The 13,686-nt window shown below is 62.7% G+C and overlaps 4 protein-coding genes and 1 non-coding gene across 5 annotated transcripts in view; 2 read left to right on the top strand and 3 right to left on the bottom strand.

Moving 5' to 3' along the window:
* The window catches only part of H696_06149 (hypothetical protein), a 1,978-nt gene extending 1,511 nt beyond the window's left edge, over positions 1-467 (top strand). The window contains exon 6 of the mRNA XM_009499899.1: positions 35-467. Coding sequence (XP_009498174.1) covers positions 35-158 — 124 coding nt within the window. The 3' untranslated portion in view covers positions 159-467. The remainder of the gene's footprint in view (positions 1-34) is intronic.
* Positions 468-1,342: 875 nt separating this feature from the next.
* On the top strand, positions 1,343-9,661 carry H696_06150 (pre-mRNA-processing-splicing factor 8). Its single transcript, XM_009499900.1, has 6 exons — positions 1,343-1,530; positions 1,692-2,058; positions 2,181-2,294; positions 2,423-4,380; positions 4,625-5,023; positions 5,190-9,661. Exons 1-6 carry the CDS (start codon positions 1,445-1,447, stop codon positions 9,361-9,363), a joined length of 7,098 nt encoding a protein of 2,365 aa, XP_009498175.1. The 5' UTR covers positions 1,343-1,444; the 3' UTR covers positions 9,364-9,661.
* A 304-nt stretch (positions 9,662-9,965) lies between these two features.
* Positions 9,966-10,038, bottom strand: H696_06151. Its single transcript has one exon. It is a non-coding gene; the product is annotated as a tRNA-Ala (tRNA).
* A 785-nt stretch (positions 10,039-10,823) lies between these two features.
* Positions 10,824-11,491, bottom strand: H696_06152 (hypothetical protein; the record flags this gene model as incomplete). The annotated part of the gene is made up of 1 exon (XM_009499901.1): positions 10,824-11,491. A coding segment is annotated over one exon (609 nt), but the record flags the coding sequence as incomplete, so codon positions are not given.
* An 852-nt stretch (positions 11,492-12,343) lies between these two features.
* Positions 12,344-13,280, bottom strand: H696_06153 (hypothetical protein; the record flags this gene model as incomplete). Its single annotated transcript, XM_009499902.1, has 1 exon — positions 12,344-13,280. A coding segment is annotated over one exon (405 nt), but the record flags the coding sequence as incomplete, so codon positions are not given.
* Between the last annotated feature and the right edge of the window lie 406 nt (positions 13,281-13,686).

Here is a 13,686-nt window from a genome sequence, read left to right on the forward strand (position 1 = left end):
CCCCCCCCCCGCTTTTGTCGTACACACACCGCAGGATGCAGAACATGATGCAGGATGGCAGCCTCTCCCAGATGATGAACAACCTCATGCAGGACCCGGCCGCTCTGCAGAACGCCCTCAGCGGCCTCGGCCTCGGCGGTGCCCCCCCGCGCGGCTAAGTGTCCACATGCTGTGTGACGTGCACAGGCGCCTCCTCTGCTGTCCATCCACGCCAACACCTCGGCAGCCGTCGTGCTACGCGCGCATGCGATGTGCGTGGTGTCACGCCTCTTCCCCGCGCTCCCTCTCCACCCCACCGGAGGGGGGCGGAAAGAGAAAGGCATGGAGAGAGGCACTCACATGTCTGCTGTTCGGGCCCATTCTAGTACTTGCTCGCTCACTGGCACATGTGTGTTTACGCGCACCACACATATGTATTTGTTCCGTCACATTGGAGGGCGCGCGAAATACAAAGAAAAAGCGTCCAACCTAGCTCCCCTGCCCCTGCTCTTCTTCCCTCCTTCCCCTCCCGGGCGCTGACAACAGCGCCCACCGCAAGACGCAGCGGGGGGGGGGGGGTCGCGCCGTACCTGCCACCGGCGGACGGTCCGCCGGCAGCCCAAGAGACTGGGTTTAGGTTGCCGCTTGGGAAAGTGTCTAGCGCAGAGCTCCGCATATCCAGATTGTATTCTTGTAGACGAGAATCAGCTGACAATGGTCGCGGCATGTTCGGACCGTGCCACCGGTGGCCACCCGGGACAAGTAGCGGCGGCCGGGGGGGGGGGCGCGGGTGGGCACACGCAGCCCGGTGTGTTGGCCCACGCACGCTGGGAGGAAAATGCGCGCGCACTTTCGCCCCTCTGCGACCGGACTCGCGCGCGCGTTTGTTTCCCGCCCCCCCCCCCCCCCTGGCTGGCGGGCGAGAAACGGCCGGCAACTGGGCGGAGTTCTGGCCGAGGGGGCGAGGGGACCCGCCCGGAAAGGGGTCTTTTCCAGCGTGAGAGGCTCTTGCGCTGGGTCGGACGCGGATAGAGCGAGGCAGGACGAGACGCGTGAGGGTTGCGGGGGCGGGGGATGGGGGGTGTGCGCGCGCGGCCCCAAGGGCCCAGAGACCTCGGGAGAAATATTGCACAACATTTACCCCCTGCTACTACTCCCTCGCGCCTGTCCCCCTCTGGAGGCCCGCCCCAAGTGCCGGCAATGTGCCGGCTAGCCTCCGGCCTTCGAAGTAACCTCTGAAGGGACCCCCTACCGATCCCATCCCCTCCCTCACCCCCCCCCCCTTTCCTCCGGTCTTTGGCTTCTCCCCCTCCCCCTTCTCTCTTGTTTCCCCTCTTCCCCTCCCCTCCCCGCTCCCCCCCCCCCTCCCATCAGGCTCGCCCCGCCCCTTTCAGGTGCAGGTCCCCCTCCCGCGCCGGGCCCATAGGGAGCGCGCCCACCCCTCCCTCCTCCTCTGTCCGCCACCATGAGTCAGGTTGCCCTGCCACCCATGCCTCAGGGCCCTGCTTCTGGACTAACCAACCAGGAGCTTGAGCAGAAGTCCAAGAAATGGTGCGTCCCCTTTGGGCCGGTGAAATGTCCCTCCCCCTGCTCCTCGTCTGTCCCCCTTCGCGCACTCTGACCCCCATGGCACCTTGCTGATGGACAAATCGCCCATGACAACCGTCGCCCCCCCCCCCCCTCTTCTCCACGCACGCACGCACGCCCCGCAGGCTCCAGATGAACAACGCTCGGTACTCGGAGCGTCAGCGCTTCGGCTCGACCGTTCCTCAGAAGGAGGAAATGCCCCCGGAGCACCTGCGCAAGATTATCAAGGACCATGGTGACATGAGCAGCAAGCGCTATCGCAATGACAAGCGCGTGTACCTCGGTGCTCTGAAGTATGTCCCCCACGCCACCTTCAAGCTGCTGGAGAACATGCCCATGCCGTGGGAGCAGATCCGCGACGTCGGGGTCCTGTACCACATCACCGGTGCCCTGACCCTGGTCAATGAGATCCCCTGGGTGGTGGAGCCGATTTACATTGCCCAGTGGGGCGCCATGTGGACCATCATGCGCAAGGAGAAGCGCGACCGTCGAGTACGCCCTTGCAATTCCCCCCCCCCCTTCCTACCGCGGCTGCACCCGCCTCCCGGCCCCTTCCCTCCTCCCCGCATTCAACCGACTGATCCCCTCCTTCACCCTCGGCCAACCCCCCTCAGCACTTCCGTCGCATGCGCCTGCCGCCCTTTGACGATGAGGAGCCCCCTCTGGATTACGGCGACAACCTGATCGATGTGGACCCGGTGGCCGCGGTTCGCCTTCCCTTGGACGATGTGCGTCTTCTCTCGCCTTCACCCCCCTCTCTCTCTCTTCCCCCCTTTCCGCAGGCCATCCCAGGGTACATCATGCTCATCTTGACCAACCTCCCCCCCCCCCCCCCCCCCCCCCCCCCGGCCCACAGGACGAAGACCACGCCATCAGCGACTGGTTCTACGACCACAAGCCGCTATTGCACACCGAGCATATCAACGGCTCGACGTACCGCCACTGGAAGCTGGATTTCCCCATCATGTCGACGCTCTACCGCTTCGCGCGCGTCCTTCTCAGTGACATCTACGACCAGAACTACTTCTACCTGTTCGATGAGCCGAGCTTCTTCACGGCCAAGGCCCTGAACTTTGCCATTCCCCGGGGCCCGAAGTTTGAGCCGCTCTTCCGCGACGAGGGCGAGGCCGATGCCGACTGGAATGAATTCAACGACATCAACAAGATCATCATCCGGCACAAGCTCAACACCCAAACCCTGGTGGCCTTCCCCTACCTGTACAATGACCGGCCGCGTGCGGTGCACCTCGGTGTGTACCATCACCCGTCGGTGCTGTACTTCTACCCGGAGGATGCCAACCTGCCGGCGTACCACTTCGACCGGTCCATCAACCCCCTGGTCACCAGCCAGTTTGACATCGATCATGAGAATGCCTTTGCCGATGAGATCTTCCAGGAGGACGAGGCCTTCGAGCTGCCGGAGGCGGTGGCCTCGGCCGGCATCGACGCCGAGCGCTGGCGCGGCACCGGCGGCTCCGATCTCGGGCCCCTTCCGGAGGGCTTCGGCCCGCTGCTGGCCGACAAGCCCCTGGCCACGGAGCGCACCGCCGACGGCCTGGCCCTCTACTGGGCGCCCCATCCCTTTGACAAGCGTTCCGGCCGGACCCGCCGGGCCCAGGATGTGCCCCTGATCAAGCGCTGGTACCAGGAGTACTGCCCGCCGGACCAGCCTCTCAAGGTGGTGGTGTCCTACCAGAAGCTGCTGAAGTCCTATGTGCTGAATGCCCTTCGCCAGCGGCCGCCGGTGCCGACCACCAAGCGTCACCTGCTGCGGCAGTTCAAGAGCACGAAGTTCTTCCAATCGACCACCATCGATTGGGTGGAAGCCGGCCTGCAGGTTTGCCGCCAGGGCTACAACACCCTGAACCTGCTTATCCACCGGAAGAACCTCAACTACCTGCACCTGGATTACAACTTCAACCTGAAGCCCACGCGGACCCTGACCACCAAGGAGCGGAAGAAGTCCCGCTTCGGCAATGCCTTCCACCTGTGCCGGGAGATCTTGCGCCTGACCAAGCTGATTGTTGATGCCCATGTGCAGTACCGGCTGGGCACCAATGATGCCCTTCACCTGGCCGATGGCCTGCAGTACACATTCAACCATGTGGGCCAGCTGACCGGCATGTACCGGTACAAGTACAAGCTCATGCGCCAGATCCGCATGTGCAAGGACATCAAGCATGTCATCTACTACCGGTTCAACACCGGGGCCGTGGGCAAGGGCCCGGGTGTGGGCTTCTGGGCGCCATCCTGGCGCGTGTGGCTCTTCTTCATGCGGGGCATTGTCCCGCTGCTGGAGCGCTGGCTGGGGAACCTGCTGTCGCGGCACTTCGAGGGCCGGTCCTCCAAGGCCGTGGCCAAGACCACCACCAAGCAGCGCATCGAGTCCAGCTATGACATCGAGCTCCGAGCCGCCGTCATGAAGGACATCGAGGACATGATGCCGGAGGGTGTGCGCAACTCCAAGGCCAAGCAGATTCTCCAGCACCTGAGCGAGGCGTGGCGCTGCTTCAAGGCCAACGTCCCGTGGAAGGTCCCCGGCATGCCGGTCCAGCTGGAGACCCTCATTTTGCGCTATGTCAAGTCCAAGGCCGACTGGTGGACCTCGGCCACGCACTACAACCGCGAGCGCATCCGCCGCGGTGCCACCGTCGACAAGACCGTCTGCCGGAAGAACCTCGGTCGCCTGACTCGTCTGTATCTGAAGGCCGAGCAGGAGCGCCAGCAGAACTACCTGAAGGACGGGCCGTATGTGTCGCCGGAGCAGGCCGTGTCCATCTACACCTCGTTGGCCCATTGGCTGGAGCGTCGCCGGTGCGTCCTTTTCACGATATCTCTCCCGATCGCGTGTCTCCTCCTTCTCTTGCTTCCTCTGCTCCCCGTCTGCCGGGGGCGCTGTTGTCTTTGTTCTGCTTTGCCTCTCTCGTTCTCTCTCTTGCTCTCTTGCTCTCTTGCTCTCTTGCTCTCTTGCTCTCCCTCCCTCTCCCTCCCTCTCCCTCCCTCTCCCTCCCTCTCCGCCCTCCCACTCACGCGTCTTTCAAACACCCCGCCATCCTAGCTTCTCGCCCATTCCCTTCCCGCCGGCCACATACAAGCACGACATCAAGCTCCTGCTGCTGGCTCTGGAGAAGATGCGCGAGCAGTACACCGCCAACATCCGCCTGAACCAGACCCAGCGCGAGGAGCTGAGCCTCATCGAGCAGGGCTACGACAACCCGTATGAGGTCCTGCAGCGCATCAAGCGCCACCTTGTCTACGACCGGACCTTCAAGGAGGTGTCCATCCAGTTCTTCGACATGTACTCGCACCTGATCCCGGTGTATGTGATCGAGCCCATCGAGAAGATCACCGACGCCTATCTGGACCAGTTCCTCTGGTATGAGGCTGATCGCCGCGGGCTCTTCCCCAACTGGGTCAAGCCCTCGGATCACGAGGTGCCGCCGCTGCTGGTGTACAAGTGCGTGTGACAAGAGCCCGCTCTTCCTCTGCACCTCCCCGCCCCGCCCCGCCCCGCCCCGCCCCCCACCCCACGCGTGGGCCACCATCTGCCCGTGTTTGCCTGTGTTCTAATCGTCCCTCTCCCTCTCTCTCTCTCTTCCCCCCCTCCCCTCACCCCCTTGCAGGTGGAGCCAGGCCATCAACAACCTGCAGGATGTTTGGGACACCTCCGAGGAGCAGTGCAGTGTCCTCCTGGAGACCAAGTTCGACAAGGTCTTCGAGAAGATCGATCTCACCCTGCTGAACCGTCTCCTGCGACTGATCGTGGACCACAACATCGCCGACTACATGACCTCCAAGAACAATGTCACGGTCAGCTTCAAGGACATGAGCCACATCAACTCGTATGGTCTCATTCGCGGGCTGCAGTTCTCCTCCTTCATCTTCCAATTCTATGGCCTGGTGCTGGATCTCCTGGTGCTGGGCATGGAGCGCGCGGATGACATTTGCGGCAACCCGGCCTCGCCGAATCCCTTCGGCACCTTCGCCGACGTGGCCACCGAGACCCGGCATCCCATCCGGCTGTACTGCCGGTACATCGATCGGTTCTACATGTTTGTCCGGTTCTCCAAGGAGGAGGCTCGCGAGTTGATTGGCCGGTACCTGACCGAGAACCCGGACCCGAACAACGAGAACATGATCGGCTACGAGAACAAGCGCTGCTGGCCGCGCGACTGCCGCATGCGTCTCATCAAGCATGACGTGAATCTGGGCCGCGCCCTGCACTGGGACCTGCGCAACCGCCTGCCCCGGTCGCTGACGACCCTCAACTGGGAGGACACCTTTGTGTCGGTGTACAGCAAGGACAACCCCAACTTGCTGTTCAGCATGTGCGGCTTCGAGGTGCGGATCCTGCCGAAGCAGCGCATGGGCGACCAGAAGTTCGCCCTGACCGAGGGCCTGTGGGACCTGATCAGCGAGCAGACGCGCGAGCGCACGGCCCAGGCCTTCCTCCGGGTGGACCAGGAGAGCATGGACCGGTTCAACAACCGGATCCGGCAGATTCTCATGTCCTCCGGATCGACGACCTTCAGCAAGATCATCAACAAGTGGAACACGGCCCTCATTTCCCTGATGACGTACTACCGCGAGGCGGTGGTCCATACGCGCGAGCTGCTGGACCTCATCGTCAAGAATGAGACCAAGATCCAGACGCGTGTCAAGATCGGCCTCAATTCCAAGATGCCCTCGCGCTTCCCGCCGGTGGTCTTCTACTGCCCGAAGGAGTTCGGCGGCCTGGGCATGCTGTCCATGGGGCACATTCTCATTCCCCAATCGGATCTCCGGTACTCGCGGCAGACGGATGTCGGCATTTCGCACTTCCGCTCCGGCATGAGTCACGATGCGGACCAGTCGATCCCGGCCCTGCACCGGTACATCCAGCCCTGGTCCAGTGAGTTTGTCGATTCGCAGCGCGTCTGGAGCGAGTATGCCATGAAGCGCAGCGAGGCGGCCTCCAAGAACAGTCGCATCACGCTGGAGGACCTGGAGGACTCTTGGGACCGTGGTCTGCCCCGGATCAACACCCTCTTCAGCAAGGACCGCCGGACGCTGGCCTACGACAAGGGCTGGCGCGTGCGCCTGGACTTCAAGCAGTATCAGGTCCTGCGGCTGAATCCCTTCTGGTGGACGGATCAGAAGCATGACGGTAAGCTGTGGCATCTGAACAACTACCGGACCGACATCATCCAGGCCCTCGGCGGTGTGGAGGGCATCCTGGAGCATACCCTCTTCGCTGGGACTTACTTCCCCACTTGGGAGGGTCTCTTCTGGGAGAAGTCCTCCGGCTTCGAGGAGACCATGAAGTTCAAGAAGCTGACCAATGCCCAGCGCTCCGGTCTGAGCCAGATCCCCAATCGCCGGTTCACGCTGTGGTGGTCGCCGACCATCAACCGCGCCAATGTGTACGTGGGTTTCCAGGTGCAGCTGGATCTGACCGGCATTTTCATGCACGGTAAGATCCCCACGCTGAAGATCTCGCTGGTGCAGATCTTCCGCGCGCATCTGTGGCAGAAGATCCACGAGTCGATTGTGATGGACTTGTGCCAGGTGTTTGATCAGGAGCTGGACTCGCTGCACATTGAGCAGGTCCAGAAGGAGACCATTCACCCGCGTAAGTCCTACAAGATGAACAGCTCCTGTGCGGATATTCTCCTCTTCGCGGCCACCAAGTGGAATGTCTCCAACCCCTCGCTGATGGCCCAGGCGGAGGATGACTTCAGCGTGGCCACCACGCAGAAGTACTGGGTGGATGTGCAGCTCCGGTGGGGTGACTTCGATTCGCACGACATCGAGCGCTACACCCGGCAGAAGTTCCACGATTACACCCAATCCACCATGGCCACCTACCCGTCGGCCACCGGCATCATCATGGGCATCGACCTGGCGTACAACCTGCACACGGCCTATGGCAACTGGTTCCCCGGCATGAAGCAGCTCATGCGTCGGGCCTCGGCCAAGATCATGAAGGCCAGCCCGGCGCTGCATGTCCTGCGCGAGCGCATCCGCAAGGCCCTGCAGCTGTACTCCTCCGAGCCGACCGAGCCGTACCTGTCGTCGCAGAACTACGGCGAGCTTTTCAGCCAGCAGATCATCTGGTTTGTGGATGACACCAATGTCTACCGGGTGACCGTGCACAAGACCTTCGAGGGTAATACCCCGGGCAAGGCCATCAACGGCGCGGCGCTCATCTTCAACCCGCGCACCGGTCAGCTGTACATGAAGATCATTCATGCGTCCACTTGGAAGGGTCAGAAGCGTCTGAGCCAGCTGGCTCGGTGGAAGACCGCCGAAGAGGTGGCCTCCCTGATTCGGTCACTTCCGGTGGAGGAGCAGCCCCGGCAGCTGATTGTCACTCGCAAGGCCATGCTGGATCCGCTGTCCATGTACATGAACGACTTCCCGAACATCACCATCAAGGGGTCCGAGCTGCAGCTTCCCTTCAAGGCGTGCCTCAACCTGGAGACCTTCGGTGACCTGGTGCTCAATGCCAATGAGTCCCACATGAAGGTGTTCAACATGTTCGATGACTGGCTGAAGACCATTTCCTCGTACACGGCCTTCTCGCGACTGATCCTCATCCTGCGCGCTCTGCATGTGAATGTCGAGAAGACCAAGGCCCTGCTCCGGCCGGACCGCGAGACCATCATGCAGACCCAGCACATTTGGCCTTCGCTGACCGACGAGCAGTGGAAGGACACCGAGGTGAAGCTGAAGGATCTGGTGCTGGCCGACTATGCCAAGCGCAACAATGTCAATTTCAATGCCCTGACTCAGTCCGAGATTCGAGACATCATCCTCGGCATGGAGATCGCCGCGCCGGATGAGCAGCGTCAGCAGATGGCCGAGATTGAGAAGCAGAACCGCGAGGCCCAGGTGACCGCCGTCACCACCCGGTCGACCACGGTCCATGGGGACGAGATCATCGTCACCACCACCACCGGCTATGAGACCCGGGCCTTCTCTTCCAAGACCGAGTGGCGTGTCCGGGCGGTGTCCGCCACCAACCTCCACCTGCGCACCAACCAGATTTACGTGGCGGCCGGCGATGTCCGGGAGACCGGGTACACCTATGTCCTGCCGAAGAACATCCTCAAGCGCTTCATCGTCATCTCCGATCTGCATACCCAAATCGCCGGGTACATGTATGGCATTTCGCCGCCGGACAATCCCCAGGTCAAGGAAATCCATTGCATTGTGCTGGTCCCCCAGTGGGGCAACCACCAGATGGTGCACCTGCCGCGCCAGCTGCCTGACAACCCGTATCTCCGGGATTTGGAGCCTCTTGGCTGGATTCACACCCAGCCGAATGAGCTGCCGCAGCTGGCTCCCCAGGATGTGGCGCAGCATGCGCGCACCATTGCCGCCAATCCGGACAGCTGGTCGCTGGATACGTCGATCGTGGTGACCTGCTCCTTCACCCCGGGATCCTGCTCGCTGGCGGCCTACCGCCTGACGGAGCCCGGTCTCCGGTGGGGTCGCGACCAGCGCGAGGGGGCCATCGAGCAGCGTGGCTATCTGCCCACCCATTATGAGAAGGTGCAGATGCTTCTGTCCGATCGCTTCCTTGGGTTCTTCATGGTCCCGGAGGAGGGCCCGTGGAACTACAACTTCATGGCTGTCCGCCACTCGCCGAGCATGCAGTACTCGGTCAAGCTGGATGTCCCGAACGAGTTCTACCACGAGACCCACCGGCCGTCGCACTTCCTGGATTACACCCTGCTGCAGGATACGGCCACGGTCGGCGCGGCCGATGGTGCCGAGCAGGAGGCCGCTGATCGTGAGGACCACTTCAAGTGAGACATCGCTGCCTTTTTCCCCCCGTGTCCTTCATCCTCCCTCCTCTGGCGAAGGGAGACCAGCAAGAGAGCGTGGACCGAGAGCGCCGGTGGCCAAGGAGAGGAAGAGGACATGCGTGTTCCTTTGCTTCTTTTCACTTTCTTCCCTCCTCGCGCCTGTGTGCCCCCTCTGGGGCTGGCCTCTCTGCCCCGGCTTGTCTGTGCTTGTGCTCTGTATTTGCACCTTCCTTCCAGTCTGTTGCAGCAAAACCTCCCCAATTTGTGTCCCCCCCTCCTCCCACACACACACACACACACACACACCATTCGGCATGTGCCTCCCACATTTATGTATACCCTGTAAAAATAGAAACCTCCACAACATGTGTCAGCAAGGCAGTGTCAATCTCCAAGTGTAACATGCATTTTGGGACGCGGCCCCGGGGGAGCCACCTCGCGCCCGCCCAGCTCTGCGAGTGTCCGAGGAGCATTCCCCAGCCCAACAACACAAGCGCGTAGAGAGAGAGAGAGAGAGAGAGAGAGAGAGAGAGAGAGAGAGAGAGAGAGCGTGACTGGGAAGGCGGAAAAAGACTGCCAGAGCAGTGGCAACTGCTCAAAAGGTTATGGAGGCGGAGGGTATCGATCCCCCTGCCTGCCGCATGCTAAGCGGCCGCTCTACCATTTGAGCTACGCCCCCTCGGTTGAAGGGACAGGCGACCCTCGCGCCAAAAGAAGCACCCTTTATTCGGGCTGAAGCCTCTCGTAGCCTTCGCCGTGGCTCGATCAGCAGCCAAGCAAGCTCAATCGCCGCCCGCCGCCACGCCAACAGATGATCCTCCCTGCTTGGCGCCAAATTCCCCCCCCCCCGGCACAGCCGCAGTCCCTGGAGAAAGGGGGAATGCCCAGCGAAGTGTTCCTCTTTTCGTGTTTGGGCAACACCTCGCCAGGGAAGCTACGACTGAAGTGGCGGTGTCCTCGTCTGACACAGGACAGGCAGGTCCGGCAGCCCTCGCGCACATCGGACAGTGTGTTCAGTCCATGTCTGCAAGGGTTGTGTGTGTCCGTGTGTGCGCGCTATTGGAGACGCGAAGAGGTGAAAAGAAGGGCAAAGGAGGTCCGTGGACAGGCGGCGGGGTGACAGCAATAAGAGGCAAAACAGCATGGACACGGAAAGGGGATGCCCTTCTGGCTTGTCCATCCTGCATCATGGCCGACCAAGATCGCAAGGTCCACTTGTTTCTATTCAAGGACGAGATACTTCAAAAGAATAGGACACTTTGTTGGTGCTTCTCTGTTCTTGCACTCATCGCGCCCCGATGTGCATGGAGTGTGTGTGTGTGTGCATGGAGTGTGTGTGTGTGCATGGAGTGTGTGTGTGTATGTGCGTTTGTGTGCCCGCGTGTGGTCGCGTGTGGCCGCGTGTGGCCGCGTGTGGCCGCGTGTGGTCGCGTGTGCCCGCGTGTGCCCGCGTGTGGTCGCGTGTGCCCGCGTGTGCCCGCGTGTGGCCGCGTGTGGCCGCGTGTGGCTTGCCGGTCCTCCACTTAGAGTACCAGCAGTCCCATCCAGATGCTGGCCAATACCGCAAGTTTGAGAGCCACCCGTGCCCCAGGGAGATGGCCGGAGATGGCATCATTGCACACCAAATCGATTGGCATAAGGGCAGCGTAGGACCCGGGATGCACTTGCTCACAGGTGTCGATGTAGTCCAACATGTACCGAGTACAGGCGGTCCGGCTGATGCCTGGCGTGCATGCGAGAAAGGCATTGGTGGCCACAGCGCACTTGATCCCACACTGTCCGACCGCCGGGTCCGCGAAGTCCTGGCAGTAGGCGTCCCGTTGGTCTTCGGTATTTAGGTAGTACCCATGGCAGTGGAATCCCTTGCCGGGAGCCGGGAAGTCCAACGACCCGGAATCGTCCCATTCGCTCGAGGAGGAAGTCGCGCTGGAGGCGGCGGAGGAGGAGGAGGACGACGACAGAGAGGATGACGCAGCGGAGGAAGCCCCGTTTGATGAGTCACCTTTTGAAGACGAGGAGCCCCGGGATCCCCCTCCAGAGGAGGAGCCTGAGGGTGCCCCGACGGCGGACGAGGCTTCGGAATCCTCAGGTGAGGAGTGCGATGGTGAGCTGCTGCTGCTGCTGCCGCCGCCGCCGCCGCTGCCGCTGCCGCTGCCGCTGCCGCTGCCGCCGCTGCCGCTGTCGCTGCCATTGGGGCTGCTGCCTCTGGAGTCGGATGCTTCTGAAGGGGAGCCCGCATCGGACGAGCTGTGGCCACCGCCACTGTCAGACTCTGATGGAGGCGCGGAAGACCAGGAGCCCCAGGCTGAGGAGGAATCGGAGTCGGGCTCGATCGGGCCGCAGATGGTCACCGGATCGCTTTCAACCAACTCCCGAGTTAGCGGGCCCAGATCGGGGCACTCGCGCTCGATCGATGCCAAGAAGGCCACACACTCCTCCGGATCGAAGGAGATAAGCTGGAGGATCTCTTGGATGCACCCGTCGGAGCAGTAGTCCACAGCACATGCGGGCTCCTCGATGCGGCCACTTTGGCTGCTTGTGCTGTACCCGGCTGTGTTGGCAAGCTGCAAGACAAACACCAGAACTGCCAGTGCTGCATAGTATGGTCAGAGAGGGGAGGGGAGGGGGGGGGGGCGAAAGTGGCAAGGAAGGCGAGCCAGAGCGACAGACAGGAAGGGGAGGAAGGCCGAAAGAGGATGCCCCTGCATGGCTGCCACATTGGCGAGAACGAACCTACAGGAGCCAACTTGGCTCGCATTGGTGAATGTGTCATCCTGTCGGACGAAATGCCTGGACACTGGTGAAGGGCTATCCGGCGGGCAGAAGGGACTCGGAAGGGGTGATGGCGGTGCCGGGAGAAAATGGATGCCACGGGGCGCAGGGCGCCGGGGGGAGTTTGCCATGGGTGACTATGTATCTGACCTCGGGACTCGGCCGGAGGTGGCCACGCCTCCTCGCCACTCCCCCCCCCCCCCCCACCCACCCTGGGGGCCTTCCGAATGCAGCTCCCTAGGAGACCTGCCCGGAGGCAGATGGCTCGGAGGGCTGGGGCCATATCACCGAGGGGTACACATGCACGAGGCCAGCTTCCCGAGTGGAGTGACCCTCGGGTGCGTGCATGCCGGCTGGTGGAAGCAAAAAAAAGGAAAAAAAGAGCACAACGTGCCCATCAGCAACAGATGAGCGCAGGATCCGGCGTGCAGGTTCGCCATCTGCGGCCCGGGCTGGCCCTCGTCGTACACAGGGTGGGCCCCCCTGTGCACGTCTCCGCCTCTCGCCATGTGTCGGCCCGGCTAGATCCGGGCGCCGGCGTGAGCAGCTTCGGCGTGGAGGCAGAGACAGGCACACGGGCGATATCGTGTCTCCCAGGGGCCGATGCGAGCGGGGCATGCGAAATATAAACAGAGAACAAGCAGGCACTCAATCCAGACGCAAGGCACTCGACAATCAGTGTCGTGGGCTAGGCCGAGCGCGCGCCAGCGGACAGGATCTAGAGGTTGAGCCGGCGCAGACAGATCAGCCCCGCTTGGGAGCCATGGAATTGCGCACGCTCAGCCCGATGGCACGATGATCGCCGGCTGCCCCCTCAACGCAGTCCACATCGATCAAGTTGCCAGAGACAACCCCGAAAGGATTGGGGCCTACCGAGGCCGGCCAAGGGTGGGCCATTTGACAGAAACCCGCTGGGTGGCCTGGCCTCCGCATCGGGCTGAGAGGGGCGGGACGCGGTCGCGCACGGCACAAAGGGCATGCGAGGAGGAGGAAGAGGAGGAGAGAAGGCCGGACAAACTGCGAGTGGCCGGAAGGCCACCTCCGCACGCCAAGTGAGACCGCCAAGCTGAAGCCCCTGGTCCAAGGAAGGCGGCGGGGAAAGGGTAAACAGTCCAGCTGCATTGGTGCGGGACCGTAAGGGGGCGGGAGGGGGTAGGGGGGGGGGGGGCGGGGGGGCGGAGGGGGGAGCATCGTAGGGGGGGAGGGGGGGGGGGGGGGGGGGGGGGGGGGGGGACTGAGGGACAGAGGGCACAGAAGGCGCAGAAGGCGCAGAAGGCGTAGAGGGCGCAGAGGGCGCAGAGGGCTCAGAGGGCGCAGAGGGCGCAGAGGGCGGTAGGGGGGGGGGGGAGAGAGAGAGGGGGGGCCCTGTGGCTTACGAATTGCCGGACCAAAGCACAGGACCGCACCCGACCGGCGGGCGTCCGGGGAGCGGCATTTTCCGGCGGGCGAGCCATCTCAGGCGTCTTGGTCCCAGGGGCAGGAGCACCGGCGCAACTCCCACCGTGAGGCCAGCCGCACCACGTCGCCCCCAGCCATGCTTACGGACAGCCTGCCG

This window comes from Fonticula alba (assembly GCF_000388065.1).
Source record: "Fonticula alba strain ATCC 38817 unplaced genomic scaffold supercont2.20, whole genome shotgun sequence".
NCBI classification, from domain to species: domain Eukaryota; order Rotosphaerida; family Fonticulaceae; genus Fonticula; species Fonticula alba.

What these genes read in the sequence shown, in the direction of transcription:
- H696_06150 (XM_009499900.1), top strand. Translation starts at nt 1,445, where the DNA reads ATGAGTCAGGTTGCCCTGCCACCCATGCCTCAGGGCCCTGCTTCTGGA. An exon ending in AGGAGAAGCGCGACCGTCGA is followed by an intron (nt 2,059 to 2,180) that starts GTACGCCCTTGC and finishes AACCCCCCTCAG; the next exon opens with CACTTCCGTCGCATGCGCCT. An exon ending in CATTGGCTGGAGCGTCGCCG is followed by an intron (nt 4,381 to 4,624) that starts GTGCGTCCTTTT and finishes CCGCCATCCTAG; the next exon opens with CTTCTCGCCCATTCCCTTCC.